The 22,107-nt window shown below is 38.6% G+C and overlaps 1 protein-coding gene across 1 annotated transcript in view; it reads right to left on the bottom strand.

Moving 5' to 3' along the window:
- Positions 1–2,321: 2,321 nt before the first annotated feature.
- LOC124391318 (transmembrane channel-like protein 3) overlaps positions 2,322–22,107 on the bottom strand; it is a 30,107-nt gene continuing 10,321 nt past the window's right edge. The window contains exons 9-23 of the mRNA XM_046857820.1: positions 19,612–19,655; positions 15,729–15,876; positions 13,771–13,880; positions 13,581–13,659; positions 12,536–12,811; positions 11,069–11,197; positions 10,885–10,952; positions 10,394–10,522; positions 8,407–8,517; positions 6,901–7,026; positions 6,683–6,761; positions 6,530–6,572; positions 6,212–6,437; positions 6,034–6,105; positions 2,322–3,610 (exon numbers count right to left, since the gene is read on the bottom strand). Coding sequence (XP_046713776.1) covers positions 2,770–3,610; positions 6,034–6,105; positions 6,212–6,437; positions 6,530–6,572; positions 6,683–6,761; positions 6,901–7,026; positions 8,407–8,517; positions 10,394–10,522; positions 10,885–10,952; positions 11,069–11,197; positions 12,536–12,811; positions 13,581–13,659; positions 13,771–13,880; positions 15,729–15,876; positions 19,612–19,655 — 2,481 coding nt within the window. The 3' untranslated portion in view covers positions 2,322–2,769. The remainder of the gene's footprint in view (positions 3,611–6,033; positions 6,106–6,211; positions 6,438–6,529; positions 6,573–6,682; positions 6,762–6,900; positions 7,027–8,406; positions 8,518–10,393; positions 10,523–10,884; positions 10,953–11,068; positions 11,198–12,535; positions 12,812–13,580; positions 13,660–13,770; positions 13,881–15,728; positions 15,877–19,611; positions 19,656–22,107) is intronic.

The raw sequence follows: 22,107 nt of genomic DNA, 5'->3' as shown, positions 1-22,107 counted from the left end.
CTGTTGGTATGTTGTTTTTAGGGAGATTTTAGTGCCATTTGTCCTCCATACATGGTGCGTATTATGACATCCAAAGCATAACATTTTTGTCTCATCTGATTAGACTATTCTCCCAGTATGTCACAAGCTTGTCCAAATGTTGCACAGCAAACTTTGAGTGTGTGCAGAGGCCAGGGCGGTTGAATGCATTACTTATTATTTTCTTTGAAATAATTGTACCTGCTAATACCAGGTCTTTTTGAAGCTTTCCACAAGTAGTCCTTGGCTCTTAGACAACTCTTCTGATATTCTTTTCACTCCTCCTGTCAGAAATCTTGTGAGGAGCACCTGGTCATGGCCGGTTTATGATGAAATTATGTTCTTTCCACTTCCGGATTAACATTCAGAAGTTTTGAAATCCTTCTGTAACCAATCCCATTAGTATGCTTTGCAACAATAAGGTTGCAAAGGTCTTGAGAGAGGTTTTTGCTTTTACCCATCATAAAATGTTTCTTGTGTGACACCTTGATAATGGGACACCTTTAATTAATTTGCACTTACAAGGGGCAGGATTGCTTTCTAATTACTGATTGAATTTAGCTGGTGTTTCCATGGCTTTCCATGCCTTTTTTCACCTTTCTTTATGTGTTTAACACTTTCCCTGTGTTATTTCACATTATTACACATAATTTATGGACATGTATGGTTTGATTTCTTGGAAGTGTGGATTGCATGGGATGTTTCCAACATCAGGTAAAAACTTAATTTCAATAGCACCTTAAGAAATATATTTGCTGAGAAAAATGGTGACGTGTTCAATACTTAATTTACCCACTGTGTATGTGTATATACAGTACAGACCAAAAGTTTGGACACACCTTCTCATTCAAAGAGTTTTCTTTATTTTCATGACTATGAAAATTGTAGAGTCACACTGAAGGCATCAAGGTGAGCTGGACCGCAGAGTGAAGGCAAAAGGGCTAACAAGTGCCAAGCATCTCTCGGGGAACTCCTTCAAGACTGTTGGAAGACCATTTCAGGTGACTACCTCTTGAAGCTCATCAAGAGAATGCCAAGAGTGTGCAAAGCAGTAATCAAAGCAAAAGGTGGCTACTTTGAAGAACCTAGAATATGACATTTTTCAGTTGTTTCACCCTTTTTTGTTATGTATATAATTCCATATATAATTCCACGTGTTAATTCATAGTTTTGATGCCTTCAGTGTGAATCTACAATTTTCATAGTCATGAAAATAAAGAAAACTCTTTAAATGAGAAGGAGTGTCCAAACTTTTGGTCTGTACTATATATATATATATATATATATATATATATATATATATATATATATATATATATATATATACACACACAGTGGGGCAAAAAAGTATTTAGTCAGCCACCAATCAGTTAAAAAGATAAGAGAGGCCTGTAATTTTTATCATAGGTACACTTCACTGAGACTGGCTAAGCCACTCCAGGACCTTAAAATGCTTCTTACGGAGCCACTCCTTCGTTGCCCGCGGGGTGTGTTTGGGATCATTGTCATGCTGAAAGACCCATGGCCCCATTCAGACTTTCCTTTACATTGATCAGTCGTGCTGGTCCCTTTGCAGAAAAACAGCCACAAAGCATGATTTTCCACCCCCATGCTTCACAGTAGGTATGGTGTTCTTTGGATGCAACTTTCTCCTCCAGACACGACAAGTTGAGTTTTTACCAAATCTGGATCATCCAAATGCTCTCTAGCAAACTTCAGACAGGCCTGGACATGTACTGGTTTAAGCAGGGGGACACGTCTGGCACTGCAGGATTTGAGTCCCTGGCGGTGTAGTGTGTTACTGATGGTAGCCTTTGTTACTTTGGTCCCAGCTCTCTGCAGGTCATTCACTAGGTCCCCCCGTGTGGTTCTGGGATTTTTGCTCACCGTTCTTGTGATCGTTTTAACCCCACGTATGTCTTCCATTTTCTAATAATTGCTCCCACAGTTGATTTCTTCACACCAAGCTGCTTACTTATTGCAGTTTTCCGAGCCTGGTGCAGGTTTACAATTTTGTTTCTGGTGCCCTTTGACAGCTCTTTGTTCTTGACCATAGTGGAGTTTGGAGTCTGACTGTTTGAGGTTGTGGACAGGTGTATTTTATACTGATAATGAATTCAAACATATATATACCAAATCTTGCCCACCATACACAAATCACAGTCTAAACAATCTCTACTTTGTACATGCCAAAAATATGTTTTGCCTAAAAGTGCTAATTTGGTTGTAGGTGAAAAAGCTCCTAGATGTCATACATTTGTCACGATGTGATGATGTGGAAAAAAGACTCAACAAGGTCAATATCTGTGGCCAAAATGTTGTCTCTACTTGAATGCCATGCTATGTAATCCAGACAAGCATGTTCCAAAGTGTTCTAAATGCGCCTATAACATGAGTGTAAAGTTCTGAATTTCCTATGAAGATGTACATTCTACGTAGATAACAAAATTGTTCTATTTACCATGTATATCTGATCTGCAAAAGGTTTTGCATAGTCTGTCATTGGGATTGGTACATTTATACCATAGGCTTATTTGATTAAAATTAGTCTATATATTACATACTGTACAGAACATACTGTAGCTCTTTATCACTTTAAAATATTGTATATAGAATATATTGTTTTACATTTGGTTGTTGTAGGCTTGTCTAAAATATGTGCTTTAAAACAAGTTAATTAGAACACTTACAATATGTGCAACACAACTACTGAAAGCATCTGTGTTGTTATAATATATGCAGTGTCTTTAGTCAAACATTTGAGCACACTAGATCTTTTGATCCAGCCTCATTCAGTTCAGCCCTGGTTTTGGACTTTTTTTTAGTCATCTTCGTGTTGTGTTTTAAGTATTTCTCTTTGTTGTGGATGACTTGGATGTACTGGTCAGTGCTGCTGTTCTGCTGGTCACTGCTGGACTCCAGTGAGGCTGAATCCGACTCGGTCAGTGATGGGTCCCCTTTGCGTTTGTTCTTGGGCTTGACATGAAGTTCTCCATGCCTGTGTGGTGTTTCTGAGACCTTAATATTTGTCCTGGAGCGACTACGAGGACTTTCCTCCTCCCATTGTAGATAATCTTCCTCTTCCTCCTCTCCATATACTCTCCGGGCTAGACGGCTGTCCCGAGTTTCGCCAATGTAAAAGCGTGCTGGTGATCTCTGATGAAGATCGGAGAGTGACTTTGGCCGGTGTGAGTGCCCTAAGGATCCATGCTTTCCACCACTGTTAGCTTCATTTTCTTCCTCTTCTTCACTTAGGTGTGGCTGCTGGCTTCGGGGAATGTAACACTTCACATTGCGGGGGTAGAGCTCAACAATCTCAGTGGGCTCGTCCACCACGCGGTAGTGCCTTGGCAGACGCATGGTGGAACGCATAATCTTCTTACGTGGTTCGTGCTCATTCAGGATGACATACCGTGTGGGATGAGCTCTCCGGCCCAGGTAGCTCTGTGCTGTGACAATACCAGGCTCCTGGTGCATGGGCCTGAGGCCCTTTCTGAATACTGGGTCTGAGTGGACACTTTCAGAGAAACGAACAGACGGACTATAGGCCATGTGGTGGTATGATTTGGAGCGGCATGAATAGGCTGGATGCCTGAGAAAAAAAAGGATATTAGTAACATTTGTGAAGTTAAAATGAATCTCCTATGCTCATACAGACTCCCACAGCTTCTCTTCAGAGGCTAGATGCCTAATAAATAAACAGACATCAAAAAAATGAAAAAAATCATAGACATTAATTATGTCCAACATTTGGTTCTATAAGATTGTACTGGTGATATCAGTCTAATGTAGCAGGTTGATTGACCAACTGATTTTCAAAATTTTCTATAAATGCACACATATTCATATTATATTGTTGAGAAGCATTTATAGGTGATGTAATTTTATTTCTTCCCAAAAATCTCCCCTTAGGTATTACAAAAAGTCTGTCGATATGTCTGTTTCATCCAATTGATATATATGAGTGATACAGATTCATCTTCAGTCAAGTTTCAGAGGATGTTTAGTTATACCAAGTTGGACAAAATTAATAAGTAATTCTGGTTATCCAAGATGTCTGGCAGATAGATGCAATGCTTAACTGCCTGTTTAAGGATGTTAAGCATTGCATCTATCTGCCAGACATCTATCTGCCAGACATCAAAGCCAAATTAACCATTTAAATATATACAGTGAGGAAAATAAGTATTTGAACACCCTGCTATTTTGCAAGTTCTCCCACTTAGAAATCATGAAGGGGTCTGAAATTGTCATCGTAGGTGCATATCCACTGTGAGAGACATAATCTAAAAAAAAAAATCCAGAAATCACAATGTATGATTTTTTAACTATTTATTTGTATGATACAGCTGCAAATAAGTATTTGAACACCTGAGAAAGTCAATGTTAATATTTGGTACAGTAGCCTTTGTTTGCAATTACAGAGGTCAAACGTTTCCTGTAGTTTTTCACCAGGTTTGCACACACTGCAGGAGGGATTTTGGCCCACTTCTCCACACAGATCTTCTCTAGATCAGTCAGGTTTCTGGCCTGTTGCTGAGAAACACGGAGTTTGAGCTCCCTCCAAAGATTCTCTATTGGGTTTAGGCCCGGAGACTGGCTAGGCCACGCCAGAACCTTGATATGCTTCTTACAGAGCCACTCCTTGGTTATCCTGGCTGTGTGCTTCGGGTCATTGTCATGTTGGAAGACCCAGCCTCGACCCATCTTCAATGCTCTAACTGAGAGAAGGAGGTTGTTCCCCAAAATCTCGCAATACATGGCCCCAGTCATCCTCTCCCTAATACAGTGCAGTCGCCCTTTCCCATGTGCAGAAAAACACCCCCAAAGCATGATGCTACCACCCCCATGCTTCACAGTAGGGATGGTGTTCTTGGGATGGTACTCATCATTCTTCCACTCATCCAACACGTTTAGTGGAATTATGACCCAAAAGTTCTATTTTGGTCTCATCTGACCACATGACTTTCTCCCATGACTCCTCTGGATCATCCAAATGGTCATTGGCAAACTTAAGACGTGCCTGGACATGTGCAAACCATGACGTCTTAGTGTATTACCAACAGTAACTTTGGAAACGGTGGTCCTAGCTCTTTTCAGGTCATTGACCAGATCCTCCAGTGTAGTTCTAGGCTGATTTCTCACCTTCCTTAGGATCATTGAGACCCCACGAGGTGAGATCTTGCATGGAGCCCCAGTCCGAGGGAGATTGACAGTCATGTTTAGCTTCTTCCATTTTCTAATGATTGCTCCAACAGTGGACCTTTTTTCACCAAGCTGCTTGGCAATTTCCCCGTAGCCCTTTCCAGCCTTGTGGAGGTGTACAATTTTGTCTCTAGTGTCTTTGAACAGCTCTTTGGTCTTGGCCATGTTAGTAGTTGGATTCTTACTGATTGTATGGGGTGGACAGGTGTCTTTATGCAGCTAACGACCTCAAACAGGTGCATCTAATTTAGGATAATAAATGTAGTGGAGGTGGACATTTTAAAGGCAGACTAACAGGTCTTTGAGGGTCAGAATTCTAGCTGATAGACAGGTGTTCAAATACTTATTTGCAGTTGTATCACACAAATAAATAGTTTAAAAATAATATATTGTGATATCTGGATTTGTTTTTTTAGATTATGTCTCTCACAGTGGACATGCACCTACGATGACAATTTCAGACCCCTCCATGATTTCTAAGTGGGAGAACTTGCAAAATAGCAGGGTGTTCAAATACTTATTTTCCTCACTGTATACTACTGACTTAAACAAAGATCTTTTTCTGAACACTTAGGTTAATGAACATGAGAGTGTGGTTAGTATGGGGCAAAGCTGTCAGCATAATGGAAGATGCTTAAAAGCTATACATTATGCCGTAATGAATGACATGCCCTGCCATGATGCCTTTTAAAAATTACATTTGTCTTTGTCAGAGTTGTTTTAAAGCAACAACCCATTTCTCGAATGACATTCATTATTATTTTGGGGTAATGAAACTGCATTTTGGGAACCTTTAAAAGAAAGCCAGACCTGACGGGGATGTATTCCACCCTGTGAATCTCCCTCTGGGGAACGGAGGGACTGCTGAATATTCTGTAAGCACTGCACAAGCAGAGATGGAAGTGGAAGGTTTATGGAAAATGTAAAACAATGTACTGAGTCATGAAGGGCCAGAGAACATTAGCCATTAATAGCCATTAAGACAGACCTGCTATGCTTAGGTCTCACAAGGATGGAGGGACTCCTGTCTTCAGGCCGAGAGGCTGACTGGGTAATTGTGCGAATGCTGTTGCTGTGACGGCCAGGCGAAAGGATTTTGTTGACAGTTCCGTTGCGATGTGGAGGGGAAGCCGATCTTGCTGGCGACTCCATACTTGTAATGTCACTCTCCTGCTCGGGTTTTTGCTCACCACCCTCAGGTGGCTGGAGACGGGCTGCAGATGAATTTACAAAGGATTGCATAATGCTAATTGTGTTAATAAATTAAAAAAACTTTTGACTCAGCATCGGTTTTTATAGCTTTTACCTGCGGCTAACTGAAACACTTTCTTCTTGTCATCTGTGCGTTCCTGCAGCAACGAAATATTAAAAATCACACCATACATTTCAAAATTATTTAGACATTTAATTACTTTTCCTTAAATTTCACGCACAACCTTTTTATCACTGAATGACTCACAGTCTGAAGTTGCATTCTCAGCTGGTTGTTGGTGAATTTCAGAGACCGAGCGATAGACTGCAGGTAGTAGATCAGCATGCTGAAAGCAATACCACAATAAAGAACCACACTAATAACAGCAACCCCAAGAGGACTAAATGATAGGCAATGAATAAGATTTTATCATCTATTCATTTTCCTGAGGTAATCAAGCCTAGATAAGTGGTAGCATGACTTACAAGAGAAGCAAGAGAGCTGGCAGAACCACCACAGGGCTTGTGATATAGCCCATCACCTTACTAAACCACACAGGAAAATCCTTCTCTATTGTCTCGGAGATGATGTCATAAATCTTCTCTTGACCACTATAGAGGCAGTAGATAAACAAAAGGCGACATTCATTATAATAATGACTTTTTTCCATTAATCTTAATTAGCTAGGAGATATTCACCAATGTTCTTTTGTTGTTTACGCAGTAGAATTTTTTTTATCACTAACATTAAACCACAGTACATGAGCAGGAGATATCATTGTGCCATAGATCACCACCAGCCATCATGGTATTCACCACAGCACATGACCATAAATATATTTTGTTTGGATTTCATATTGTACAAACATTTACAAAATTAAAACATAAAGCTAAGAGTCTATGAACATGGGTTTGCATGTCTAATTTCATCTGCTGTAAAAAAAAAAAAAAAAAAAAAAAAATATATATATATATATATATATATATATATATATATATATATATATATATATATATATATATATATATAATTTTTTTATGTAAATTGTAAAAAAAAACTAAAAGTACATGTTGAGTAATTAAACTAATGGCTTATCTAGAAGTTTTATTAGCTATGTTCTGTGGGAAAAAAATAAGTGAAATTCTATTTTTCCACAATACCAAATGTCAAATTGATGAATTTTCTATAACAAAAGACATTTGTAAATGAATAAGTTTTGAGCTTTTTTACTTCCTTTTTTCTGAAACTGATTAGTACAGGTTATTGAATTATTCGGACTTTATACATTCTTATTTCATATTTGTTTTTTTGAGATTTGTACAGTTCTACATATTAAATTGTTATTGTATTATATATTTCAAATCAATTTTCAGGTACAATCTTCAGATTTTAAGCTCAAGAAGAATTTGGTTTTAGCTTTAATATGCATGGCTAATGGTTTAGGTTCTTTAATGTTAGTTCATGCAATTTTTATAGATCTCTATTTATCAAAAATCATATATACAAAACTGATCTGGCACTGAATCACTGGAAAAGATTTGAAGCCAGTAACAATTTAGGACTTTCAGTTTGCACAATGCTAAAATAAGCTTCACCTGATATAAAATTTGCTTTGTAGCTTTACTACTACACTGATGACAAGCCAGCAATAGACACCATACAAGCCTTGGCTAATGGACTACATTTGGGCAAAATGGCAGCTGTGTAAAATTTCTTTAAGGATGAAACCATTCTTCTAATAGAAATATTTATTCTTCAAATGCAGCACTGGTTCATTACAGTAAACATACAGTACAGTCACAGCAAGGAAATGATCCTGTTTTGAAATCTGCTCTCCTGATAATTATCGCTCTGGATTTAGTGATGTTGTATGTTGGCAAAGATTAAGCAGGGAAGCTTAATGAAAGTGCCTTTAACGGGTTGTGCACACACACGTACACACACACACGCACACACATTTTGCTTCAAACTTTAAATTCTGACTCATTTACCTAAAAGGTCCGCAGTGCTGTGACGGCCTGTATCTCACAATTGCAAAGATGGTTGGGAGCATGCAGAGAAAGAGCATGAAGAGGAGCATGGCCAGATAGAAGTTATTAGATCTGTGAATTAAAGAAAAGAAAAGACATTTTAGAGGTTTCAACAAGAAATATACCACCAAAAAACCTTGGTATGCAGGTTGGCTTGATATAAACCTAAATGATAAATGGCATTAGTTGGTCTGATGTAAAATATATACCCTTATTATTAACATGAGAGAGAAAACATCAAATAAATGACTCTACTCAAACAGGCACACACTAGAGTTCATTACATTAAAACCCATGAGGTTTGCTGTACGCAGGGGTATGCAACATCACGTTTTATCTCGCACCTTTATTTATGAATAGCCTGTTTTACCAAGATAAAGTCAGAGCAGAGCAAAGCAACCACAAACATGTACAGTGCATAACACAGTCTTACGATTTTAGTGAATTGACACTGTTTACATAATTCCTATAATTCATAATTGCTATGCTTTAGCTGAAGAAAATTCATTCTTAGAAATGTGTCAGTCTTAGGTGACTTCAAAATCTATGTAGCAAGGAAAGTTTTTATTATTATGAAGTCCAAACATATTAGGGCTGTAATCTCTGTGGTGTGGGTTGAGAAATGTCAATACAGTAATCTGACGTCTTTCATACCAGGTGTGCATTTTCAAGATATTCACGAAAGGACATAAACTCCTTTCGTGAATATCTTAAAAATGCACACCTGGTATGAATTAGTCAACTGGATCCCAATTACTGCATCGTGAGCTGTGATCATTCCGCTGCATTCATGGCTTCATATAAAAGACCTAATGTTTGAGGGCGGATGGTGGGTAAAAAATGACATTCTCACTTCACATCTGTGACTGACTGATAAGCCTATGACAGTCTATGACAACATGCCCATTAAATAAATCAGATCAAGAAAGCAGAGGAGCAGCATAGAATAATAACCAACCTTGGTAGTACTCCAGAGCTCTCTTCTGAGAGATAGAGAGCGAAATGGAGTAGTGAGTTAAACTGGACCGTTGAGACTTACTGGTCTTTGATCTAAATGGCGCCTGATAAAGGCATGTTTCACGCTAAATTAATTTTATTTATTCAGGGATCCCAGCTAACATATAGAGAATGCGTTTGCTGACTCGCACAGTGCTGAAGGTTCACTGCTTTCACAGATTTATATGGCCTGTAAAAAGAGGGAGTTTGGCAAGAATAAATAATAGTGCTATCCATTCTCCACTTTTCTCTACCAGAAGCCTAAATTTACAATATAAGGTGATAATGATGCACTTTCATCAGTCTCATCCATCACATTCTTTCACTTTTTCTCTTACATTTGCATACTACTGTATGTACATGACTACATGTCCTCTTATGTACACTATTCTTTTTATTTTGCGTATAAAGTCACTAAGCACTTTATTAGGCATGTACAACCGTTCCCCTACTCATTCATGGAATTATCTAATCAGCCAATTGTTGGCACAAGCGTGTGCAAAAAGTGCTGCAGATCCAGGCCATTAGCTTTGAGAAATGTTCACATAAACAATCAGAATAGAGGGGAAAATGTGATCTCAGTGTAAATGACTATTTCATGAGAATTGGTGCAAGGTGGTCTGGTTTGAGTTTTTCTATAACTGATGATCTCCTTGGATTATTACACAGATTTATGGAGATTACACAGAATGGTGTGAACAAACACCAAAAAAATGCCATCCAGTGAGTAGCCATTCTTCAGATAGGAACACTTGATGTTGATGAGGAGGTTAATAGAGTATTGTCTTTGGTATGTTAGTATGGTACTTAGGTCTGTGTGTGCAGTTTTAGGGTATAATGTGCATTCTCATGTTTTTTTCGCATGTAATTATGTATTGGCTGGAATGTTATTACATATGTGGAAAAACTTGTCATTTTTTGTAAATACCAATTTTTAGTGCTAGCTTCTGACCTGGAAGCCCGGAAGACCTGCTGATGAGGAACATTACAGGTGAGCACAGCCCAGCTTCTCAGGTACATGAGTCCGATTAGCTTCATCACATTGAAGGCAGGCAGGCAGGGTGAGAAGAAGGCCCCCATCCTACAGGACGATGGAGATGACATAAGGATTTATGTGTGCTATTGGAATGCACTTTCATTGCCAGGGCTGCTGATGGCAATCCCAGGCGAAAGCAAGCCATTATTAACAGATTACAAATCTGATGGCTAATGGAGCACTGTGTGTCCTTGTGAGGTCTAGGAGTAAAATGAAATCAAGTGGAACAGAGTTTAGAGGGCAGGAAATTATGGTGTGCAAAGGTATGGCAATGTGTTATGATGTAGATGGAAAACCCATTAAATATCATGTACTTTTTTTGGGTTTAAGTAAACAATATTAGAAGTTGAGAAGTTACAGTACGTATTACAGTGGCCTTTCATAAGAAATGTCAGTCTCTTACATACCATATCATTCCCTGGTTGTATATTAGATGCAGGACATTTTCAGCTATCTTGAATTCACCATATTCAGGCTGTCAGAAAGGCATACACAGTTTATTCAACAACAACAAAATAATTAATTAGATTTTCCAAGATGCATGACATCAGTAAGTGACAAGAAGTATGTTTTGAGATAAAACACTCTTACAAATTTGCTCTCCAGATCCCAGCAGCAGCAGTCGCTCAGGTATCTAACCACCAGGCCCCGAATAAAATCGATCAACAAAATGCTAGCCACTGTGAAGATCATGTCAATGATTGAGAGCTTCAACATTTCCTGAAAATGAAAAAAGAAATACAGGAGACATATTTACTCGACCTAGCTGGGCTCTGTCCTCCTCATGTGTAACACTACTCCTCCAGATAAATTGTTGAAGAAGACTATTAAATCAGCCCTATGGATTGCATTATGGAGAATTGATGTGCGCTGCCTCTGCCTACTGATAGTTTCATTAAGTAACTGTCTGGCTCGACTGTTCAATCCATGCATCCCTGTATTTAATCCATACTCATTTCATTGCCATCCAGAGGAAAACAATTACTACAGGGCATTATATTTTCATTTTTCTTCCGCTGTCAGCATTGATGCCATGTTTATGATCGCATAAGAACAAGCTGATGATATTGGTTATCTTAAAGACTGATCTACTGCAGGAGCTGATAAATGCTTGTTAGCTTGAGTGCTAGCATAAATTGCTTGGCAAATAGAGTATTAAAAATGTGCTTTAATTCAATATAATCTATAGAAATTGGAATTTAAATAGTGTTGGCTCAGGTAGCCAACTGAAGTTAGCCCATGTGTCTGTTTTGGGTTGTTAGGCTTGTTTTCAATATAATATTTTTCCAGCCAAATATGGCCAAGAAGAACCTCTAGAGAATTAAAGTGGTTTTATGGAGGAAGTTGTGGCTCTACAGGGAAAGCAGTGGCTTTACACTTAAGGCTTAAGGTTATTGATTGAACGGTCAAGGGTTCAAGCTCAAGCACTTCCAACCTGCCACTGTTGGACATTTAAGCAAAGCTTACTAAACCCAGTTTCCTAACAAGCCGAGATATGTGTAGAAATAATTTCACTGTGCTATAGTATACATCTGTAAAAGCCCCTCTAATTTTTTCTTAATAACAACCACTTTAGCATTGGGCCAATGTTAGGCCATAGTTAGAAAAAAATTAACTTTTTAGTCCAACATCAGCAAAATGGATTTTAAATTAGCTAAGATTCTGTTCACATGAACAAAATAAAGCTGGGAAACTTTTTATTCAATCCAGCAATGTAAGTGATGCTAAGAAAGATGATCATATAGCAGCACACTTGAATATACTACCTTGTTGTAGCATTGTTTAGGTAAGGAGGTTTTCTAAAACGCCTTTTGAATTGTGTTTCTTTGGTGTTCTGACAAACATCTCATAATAAGACAACTCTGTATGAAGTAATATTAATTTAAGTAATTGATTTTAAGCAATTATTGATTTAAATAGATCCTCAGTTTTGGTCAGTTAAATCTGTTCATATTGCAATAATATGCATGCATTAAGCATGACACTTTTCTATCAATAAAGTCTGTTATATTAGATTCTACACATATGTGCACGTTTTCATTACTGCTTAAACCTCACCTGCCCAACATATGTCTCCCAGCACTGATCTTGCTTGCTTTTGCTGTTGTATTCATATAGTACAGACTGGTTCGCTCCAGTTAGAACTGGTACTGATGGTCCAGACATAATGCTGTGCTGTACACTGATGGTGGTACGGTTGAGGTCCATTACAGTGATGGTGAAAGTGCCATTCCTTCCATCAGTGATCTCCGGGACAATAGTGGACAGGTTGGTCTCTGCAGGCTGGGAAATGGTGGCCAGGTAAGATGTTGAATCAGACCAGTTTCCTGTAATCTGAAACGAAAGAAAATGGAATTGAATAAAGCTATTTTTTTTTCTATGCATTTGGTGCATTTTAAAAAATGTAAAACTTTTCTATATAAACAAATATGGGGACACCTGATTTTTTTTTTTAGACATATGTGGTTCTGGTTCCAACTGTTACCACAAAGTTGGAGGCATACAGTATTTGGATGTGGTAGAATAAAAACATTTCTTTATTTAAACTAAAAGACAAACCTGTTCCAGCATGACAATGTGCCTGTGCATAATGCGAGCTCCATGAAAATATGCTTTACTTTGTTTGGAGTGAAAGACCTTAAGTTGACACATTTTGGGCTCTTACCCTATTAAGTACATCTGAAACATTTACTGTATGCTTGTCTCCTCACCCTACATCACCACCGGAGGTTACTTACACCCTTGTGGCTAAATAAGCAAAGAATTCACACACTAGTGGAAAAGTGGAGGTTATTATCAGCAAACGGGGATTAAATGTGAAATAGGACATTTAAAAAGCACATGCGAATCTTATGTTAATGTGTCCACAAACTACTAATTTTGGTGTATGTCATATACTAGGTACTATATACTGTAAATGGCTATAAAAATGAAACTAATATGTAATTGTTTCCTTGTTTAAGGTGATGTTTTCATTGTGTAAAACGGAATAAATAAAACATAAACACATACACACACAGTCTGTGTCTTTGGGTATACTGGACTTATCTCTGGCTTTTCTTATTTGTTGAAGAATTAGAAGATAATTCAGGATGTCACTTACCTCAGAGCTCATACTGTTCACTTTATCCAACAGGGCTATTATTAGACTGTAGAGGTTTCCAAGATACAACACCAGAACCCTGATCAAATCAAACACAAAATGGAAAATCAGATAAAATGGGTCTTTGAATCAGATAAATTGGGACCTTGATTTGCGTTTCAAACTTTTGTACATCTTAGACATATCAGACCTTGCAAGTTGGAAACGAAGGCTGGTTCTTGGGTGGTACATCTCCAGCTGGGCCACTAACTCAAAAGCAGAGGGGGCAATCATAGTGATGAGGGAGACCACAACACTCACCTAACACACAAAAAGGACACATTGTGATATACTACACACAACTAGACTCTTACTCATAACTAATAATGTACTTAGAATGATGGGAAAGTAACAGAATTTTTATTATAAATGAGAGGAAACTCAGTACATATATTTTAGATGAAAAAGGCCCATATTATATGTCTTTGTATTGGGGTATATTTTAGAACAGGAACATGTTTTTGTAATAAAAATGTTTTTTTTTTGTTATGTTGGCTCACAATCTTACACTCTGGCATGCATGGTAGTTCTCACTGTCCTGTGCTTTGTATTGTTTTATGATTTCTAATTACACTTTTGATATCACCCAAATAAGGATGGGTTCTCCATTTGAGTCTGGTTCAAGGTTTCTTCCTCATAACATCTAAGGGAGTTTTTCCTTGCCACAGTCACCCCAGGATTGCTCAACAGGGATAAATACACATCATTCACTTAAATTCTTAAATTCTGTAAAGTTGCTTTAAGACAATGTCTGTTGTGAAAAGCACTATAGAAATAAACTTAAACTTATTATTTAACTACATCACTTAAGTTTTCTTTAATACAGTACAAAAATATAATATATTATATATTATAATATAATATAATAGGGAATAGTTAATCTTATTATTATAATTTTATAAGACTGTTCATTAAGACCATATGTATAATGACCTTTGAGTACATTTGTAATGTAATCATTTTATAAAGCATTTTTACACATTGTTATAATTTGAAAATGGGTTACACTTTATAGCAAGGGTTATGATGCATTACGACTTTTCTAAAACAATAATGTTATAATCAGTGTTTATTATCACCATCCAAAGAAACGTATAACTATTAACTATACTGTAAAATGTACTGTATATATTCATCATGACTGTAATATCTTACAAGTTATGTTTGTAAGGCATACATATGTTAAAGCTTCAAAGAAACAACAAACGTTTTATATTCTAATGATTTTTTTTTAAATATTTACTTTGAATAAAAAAAGGACACCAGTTTAACTGTAATATAATGTATTACAATCACTACTTATACAGCTACTGTATAAGATTTCTTAATACAGCTTGCTTAATACAGGTAGGAATTACATGCAACAATGCTTTAAGGTGGAATTTTGAAGTCATATTAAGGTGTTCATAGTGCTTTATATGTATACACTACATGAACACACATTTGTGGACACTTGACCATAACACTCATTTTTTCTTTTTGAACATCCTATTCCACATTTTGTCCATATTTGCTGTTCATATAACCTTCTAACTCTTCTGTAAATATTTTCTACAAGATTTTGAAGTATGGGTATTGAGATTTTTGCTTATTCAGCCACAAGGGTGTTAGTAAAGTCTGGCACTGATGCAGTGTGAGGAGGTCTGGAGTTCTAAATCATCCAAAAGTGTTCAATAGGGTTGAGGTCAGAGATCAGAAAATTCATAACCTTCCAGTTTAACTCATGTAAACAAAATCTTCATGGAGCTCACTTTGTGCACAGGGGCATTGACACTGTCATTAGAACAGGGTTTTTGGTCTCCTAGTTCAAGTAAAGTAAACAATAAATGCTACAGTATTCATAGATATTCTATACAATTGTGTGCCTCCAACTTTGTGGTATCAGTTTTTCGAAGAATTACATATGGGTGGAAAGGTCAGGTGTCCCAATACATTCGCTCATATAGTCTATATTGCTTGTTTGAGAAATCCTTTGAAACTGGGCGCTGAATATTATTTTATTAGGATTTTCTGCCTAAAATACCTATCCTGTAAATTGGCAGTGATTGGTAACGCCGTTAATTTACCAGCACACTTTAAATTACAAAGACCATCAAATTTCAGTAAGACCTCATTCTTTTCCCACAGAGTTAGCTCTGCTTTTTGCTGCTCCAGCTTCTGTGAGCGATCCACAACAAAGTAGATGATGTAGATGCTGCCTGCCAGTGAGAGCAAGACCAGAATATTGGCCAGAATCCGCAAGCTGATTAAAACTGCTCTGCATAGGAAGAACACAAAAAGACATTCCATCTCATTTTTATGCATACACACAATTTCACGAATACAGGCAATAAAATTTAAATTAGATTTCAAGTAAATAATCCGTATCACAGGCTTACGTAAGAGGGAAACAATTAAATGGTTTCCTCTTGACTAGATACTAACCCTCATTGATCCCAGAACGAGGGTGTTGGTCGCAAAATAAAATTTTATTGAATGCTAAATTGTATAACGTGTACAAATATATGGGGGTTGATTGATGTCAGGCGAAAGAACGTGCCGGAAAACTGAAGTGAAATCCACAAAGTAAAGAGCAAGGCAGAAAACGACAAAACCACAACGAAACTCCAGGTTCAATAACCCTGGTGAAAACAATAGTTAGACCAAATACACAGAGTCCTGTAACCAATGATAAGCTAAACAGCGTGCTAGGATAGTCCGACAGTGTTCTATAGCCTAAGCTGTAGAGCGGACAATAAGCTGGTGGAGGAACGGGGTTTAAGTAGCGTGCAAACTGATGAGGGCCAGGTGTAGCTGATTAATATGTGGGAGAGCTGCTTGGTATGATAGGTGGAGGTGTGGCTGGTGGATCCCTGACAACTGATGAGGAAGCTTTATATTTATAAAACACATGAAAACAAAATGATTCAAGTCACTGTTTAAATATATAGCACTATTGTTATTGCATACCAGGATTTCATAATAATCTACTATAACATAATGATACATTTACTGACTAATAGCAATCATTGGTTAAAAGCAAGACTGACATGAAGTGAAGGTACAATTGTTTATTTGAGGCACACCTAGTAACTGGCTGATCCAATCACTGTGTAGCAAGCATTTCTAATTGCTCTCAAATTGTACAAATTCATCCCATCTGGTTCTGGATCTCTGGGCAAACTACAAAAGCTTTCATTGTAATACTATTTAAATACTATTGTGTAAGCAGTAATAAAACATTGCCATTTCTTTCTGATCTTTTTAGTGCTCTAATTCAGACTTCTATTTACAACAGATTTAATGAAAAGTGGGTGCTGTCAGCTATTTCAGCCACTTGAACTCAACCAAGCCATTATTATGCCTAATGGAATTCCTCACAAATCTTCTACTTTATGTGCATTCAAGACTTTGCAAGAAAATATTTAAATGTCTTTTCCAATTAAATTAATTATTTACAGAAATAGCTTTTGAATAATAATTTAACTGGATTTAGCAGTGGGGTTTGTTACATTACATAATCTACTACAAAGCTGGGATGCAGTGCTGTTGCTAATGTAAATGCCATCTCTTTCCTTATAATGCATGTGTGATTCTCTTGTAAATATTTTTTAATAATGATGGAGAAAATGAAATAAAGATCAATGAAACACACACCTAATGAACATACAGCCATCTATCCACCCATCCACCCATCCATATACTATATATACTATATATATCTTTTTTAAAAGGCAATACTATAGAAATGAAACTTGGATATATTTTAGAGTAGTCAATGTGCAGCTAGGATAGTAGCATAGATTTACTGCCCTCTGATAATAACTCATTATACAGACATAATTGTCAAAAAAACTGTCAACAAAATTGAGTACACCAGAAGTGAACATGTCAAAAACGTGTCCGAAGTGTCAATATTTTGTGCGAGCACCACTGATATATAGCACTGCCTTAATCCTCCTGGGCATAAAATGTTGTTATCTTGACTTTGTGTTTGGGGCCGTTATCATTTTGGAAAACTGCTGTTCATGCACAGTTTTTAAAGAGAGGGAAGAATGTAACAGTACATGTTGGAATCCACGTTTACCAGCTCCCCAGTACTAGCAGCACTCATGCAGCCCCAGACCATGATGCTACAACCACCATGCTTGACTGTAGGCAAGACACAATTTTCACAGCACAAGGACTCAACTTCTTTGATCGACCCTTGCAAGGCATGTTCCTAGTGAAACCCTTGTTATAGTTCAAAAACCTCTGTATGACCCTGGCCACTGTATACTGGGTGTATCCGATGTTCTTATAGCCTAGGCCATCTTTGTGGAGAGCAACAAATCTAAATCTCAAATCCATTGAGAGTTCTTTGCCGTTAGGGTGCAATGTTGAACATCCAGCGGTCAGTATGAGAGAATTGTACTCAAAGCACCAAATTTTAACTGCTGTAATACAAGATACACAAATTTGTATGGTCCTGTCAAGCAGACAAAAACTTTAACATAAATGTTGAATAGAACATATGGCTTTGCAGGGTTAAACGATGTTGAGCAGTGATAACAGCCGAACATCGATTAACCCTGCAAAGCCACATACTGTATGGTGTACTCACTTAGGTTGGCAGCTATTTTGACAATAATGGCTGTATGTTCAGTTATTTTTAGAGGACAGTAAATCTATACTGCTATACAAGCTACACTCCTCTAAAAATATTTGTATTGTTAGTATTGTTCCTTAAGAAATACTAAAATGGTGATATATATATATATATATATATATATATATATATATATATATATATATATATATACAGTATATATATACAGTATCTGTATATGTTAATATATACAGTACAGACCAAAAGTTTGGACACACCTTCTCATTCAAAGAGTTTTCTTTATTTTCATGACTATTAAAATTGTAGAGTCACACTGAAGGCATCAAGGGCTATTTGACCAAGAAGGAGAGTGATGGGGTGCTGCGCCAGATGACCTGGCCTCCACAGTCACCGGACCTGAACCCAATCAAGATGGTTTAGTGGTGAGCTGGACCGCAGAGTGAAGGCAAAAGGGCCAACAAGTGCCAAGCATCTCTCGGGGAACTCCTTCAAGACTGTTGGAAGACTATTTCAGGTGACTACCTCTTGAAGCTCATCAAGAGAATGCCAAGAGTGTGCAAAGCAGTAATCAAAGCAAAAGGTGGCTACTTTAAAGAACCTAGAATATGAAATTTTTCAGTTGTTTCACACTTTTTTTGTTATGTATATAATTCCATATATAATTCCACATGTGTTAATTCATAGTTTTGATGCCTTCAGTGTGAATCTTCAATTTTCATAGTCATGAAAATAAAGAAAACTCTTTGAATGAGAAGGTGTGTCCAAACTTTTGGTCTGTACTGTATATATAACAAAAGTAAAGTAAGTTTTAAAGCTTTTGAGTTTAAACACTAGCTTCTGAAACAAGCTAGGACAGTGTGAATCTACAAAACTTTAAAAGGACTAATAAAATAAATGGCACAGTGTCAATTTTGATGTGTATCAATTTGCACGGTTGCTAGACTTAACCCATGCATTCCTTAGTGGTTTTAAGTGTATCCGTGTGGGTGTGTATGTGAGTAAAAATATACACAATTGAGTAATCCCCTTTAATATATGAGCAGCTCTGGTGCTGATTTAAGAGCAGTCATCTGCTGCAGTAAAAGCTGTGTGTATGAAATACGGTGGGAGGTTTTGTGCTGCGATTGCAGTCAATGTGGACAGAGCAAGTAAATCAGAGCTCTGCACTTTAAGCTAAGAACAACACTACCACCTTAATTCATCCACTGATACTGATCATTTCCTATCCTTGAAAGCAAACATTAACACACACTCAAGTGACCACTTGGTGAGTAGGGGAGAAGAGGCAGAGCTCTATTTGCCACAGTCAGCACAGGTAGACAAATTGGGTTTGAGAAGCAATTTGATATAGCAAATAATAAAAGTGCCCAAAAAAGTAGTGAAAAGTTCTGTAAAAGCACTCACAGGCTGATCTCTTTCTTCTTTTCTTGCTCTTCCACAATAGCCTCCTTTAAAATTAGACAGTGAAGAACACTTCAGTACCACTCAGACAGCAATGTAGACAATAACAAAGACATCCACATGCGACAATCAACAGACGAATAGATGGTTCTGGTTAGTATTGGTGATCTACATAGACCTAACCTTCATGGATTAGTGTATAAACTGCTAAATTTTAAATGACATACTATATAGCAGCTTTACATTTTCCCAAACTAGAACATCTCCAGGTTACATATTTAACCATGGTTCCTCAAGGGAATGAGACGCTGCATCTGCAGGGTTTTCTGAACACTTCTGCATTATCCACGCTCTGAATCACGTGTGTAATCAGTCCAATGGAAAGCGCGGTGTCACCAGGGTGGTGACGTCACGACCAGAAAACTATAAAACCGGCACTAGCTTCTGAAAAAGGAAAGTGCTGCAGGGATGCAGGCAGTGTGGCATCCCAAAGTGTTGTTGATGCAGCGTCTTGTTCCCTCGGGAACCCATGGTTACATATGTAACATGGAGACGTTCCCCTTTATGAAGAGCTGCATCAACATAACTTTGAAAATGAGTGTTCAGTAACGTCAGACTGCCCAATCCCTGCTTAGTGTGGATGGGCACAGCTAGGTTGAAGAACAGAAGGGCCAGGAGTGACACTAAAGTCAAGGCTATAAAACTTGACAAAAGTCAGTGGGGTGGACCAGCCCACAGTGTTGCAGATGTCTTGGAGGGAAACTCCAGAGGACAAAGCCTTAGAGGCTGCCATACTCGGAGTTAAGTGAGCTCTGACCCCGAAAGGAGCTGGGCGAACAGAGGACTCATAGTAGGATGAAACAGCATCCACAATCCATCTGCTGAGCATCTATTTGTTCACAGGGAGACCTCTCCTTGGAGAGGAACAGCTGCTCTGACTTCCTTTACAGTTCCGTTCTGCTCGCACTGGACACAATCAGCTTCTCCTTTTCTGGGGCCAGAAAGGGAGGAGAAAAGTATTCCTGGAGAATAACAGGTAATAAGATGACCAAGGGTACCTTGGGAACACCCTGATTTAGGGTAGAGAAAGGCACTGGTCATACCTGGAGTAAAATCCAGAAAAGAGTGGGCCACAGAGAGAGCGATCAGGGTGGAAGGAGCCAACCTGTTGAAATTCCAGGACTGGGCCGACCGGGCGGCCCAGGGTAGAGAAAGGCACTGGCCATACCTGGAGTAAATTCCAGAAAAGAGTGGGCTACAGAGAGAGCCATCAGGGTAGAAGGAGCCAACCTGTTGAAATTCCAGGACTGGGCCGACCGGGTGGTTAACTGGGTTTAAATAGTGCCGTTCGCACCATGCCTTTAACAGGCACCATCTGGCTGTGTACGACCTCCTCATTGAGGGAGCTATTGATTGGAGGATGGTCTCTACCACCTCGGTGAAGAGACCGGAGGCTAGGAGCTGTGCCCCCTCAGAGGCCTCAGATCCATCCTAAGAGGAATCTCCCAGGGAGGGTGTTTAAGAAGGGCTATCAGGTCCGCAAACCATGGTCTGCGGTGCCACCAGGAGGAGACAGACTCCGTCCCAGCAAACTTTCTCCAGAACTCCCAGGACCTTCACGACAGGATGGAAGGAGTAACGGCGCGGCCTTGGCCGTGCCATACAATAGCATCCAGCCCTAGAGGGGCTAGGGGTGTAAGGGAGAAGCAGAGGGGACAATGCGATGTCTCTTGAGTCGCAAACAGATCCACCTGAGCGGTAAAATCTCTCCCAAATTTGCTCCACCACATCAGAGTGGAGACGCCATTCCCCGGCCTCGGCGCTTGCCTCGAGAGAGCATCTGCGCCTTCATTTAAGTAGCCTGGGATATAGGCTGTCCTAACTGAGAGCCAAATGGAAACACATTGGACGCTGCTGCCATCAGACCCAGTCATCTTTGAAATTGTTTTACAGTAAGTGACTGGCCTTCTCTCTTAATGGCAGAGAGGATGGATTCAATACGAGAAGGGCACAACTGTGCCCGCATAAGCGTTGAATTCCATACTACGCCAAAATAGGTGGTTCTCTGTGATGAAGAAAGCAGACTCTTTTTGGCGTTCAGCCTACAGTCCTTCATGTGGGCAAGGACAACATCTCGACACCGGGCCGCCAGCTGCTCGGATTGAGCCAATATCAACCAATCGTCAAAATAATTTAGAATCAGTAATCCCCGAAGTCTCAGCGGGACCAGTGTCACATCCAAACACTTTGTGAAGGTGCAGAGTGAAAGGGCAAGACCACCCAGTACTGGTAAGCTTCAGCCCCAAAAGCAAATCAGGAACTGTCTGTGAGCTTGAAGGATGGATACATGAAAGTATGCATTCTTCAGATCTATCGTGACAAACCAGTCCTCAGACCTGATTTGGGACATGATCCAATTAAGGGTAAGCATCTTGAAACTGAGTCTCAAATGTGAGCGGTTCATGTGGCTGTTGAACCAAGACTCTCTGTCTGACGGAG

The sequence above is a fragment of the Silurus meridionalis genome, chromosome 9, assembly GCF_014805685.1.
Source record: "Silurus meridionalis isolate SWU-2019-XX chromosome 9, ASM1480568v1, whole genome shotgun sequence".
Taxonomy (NCBI): domain Eukaryota; kingdom Metazoa; phylum Chordata; class Actinopteri; order Siluriformes; family Siluridae; genus Silurus; species Silurus meridionalis.
Note: the sequence above shows the minus strand (reverse complement) of the source record. Positions and strands in the feature narration are given on the sequence as shown.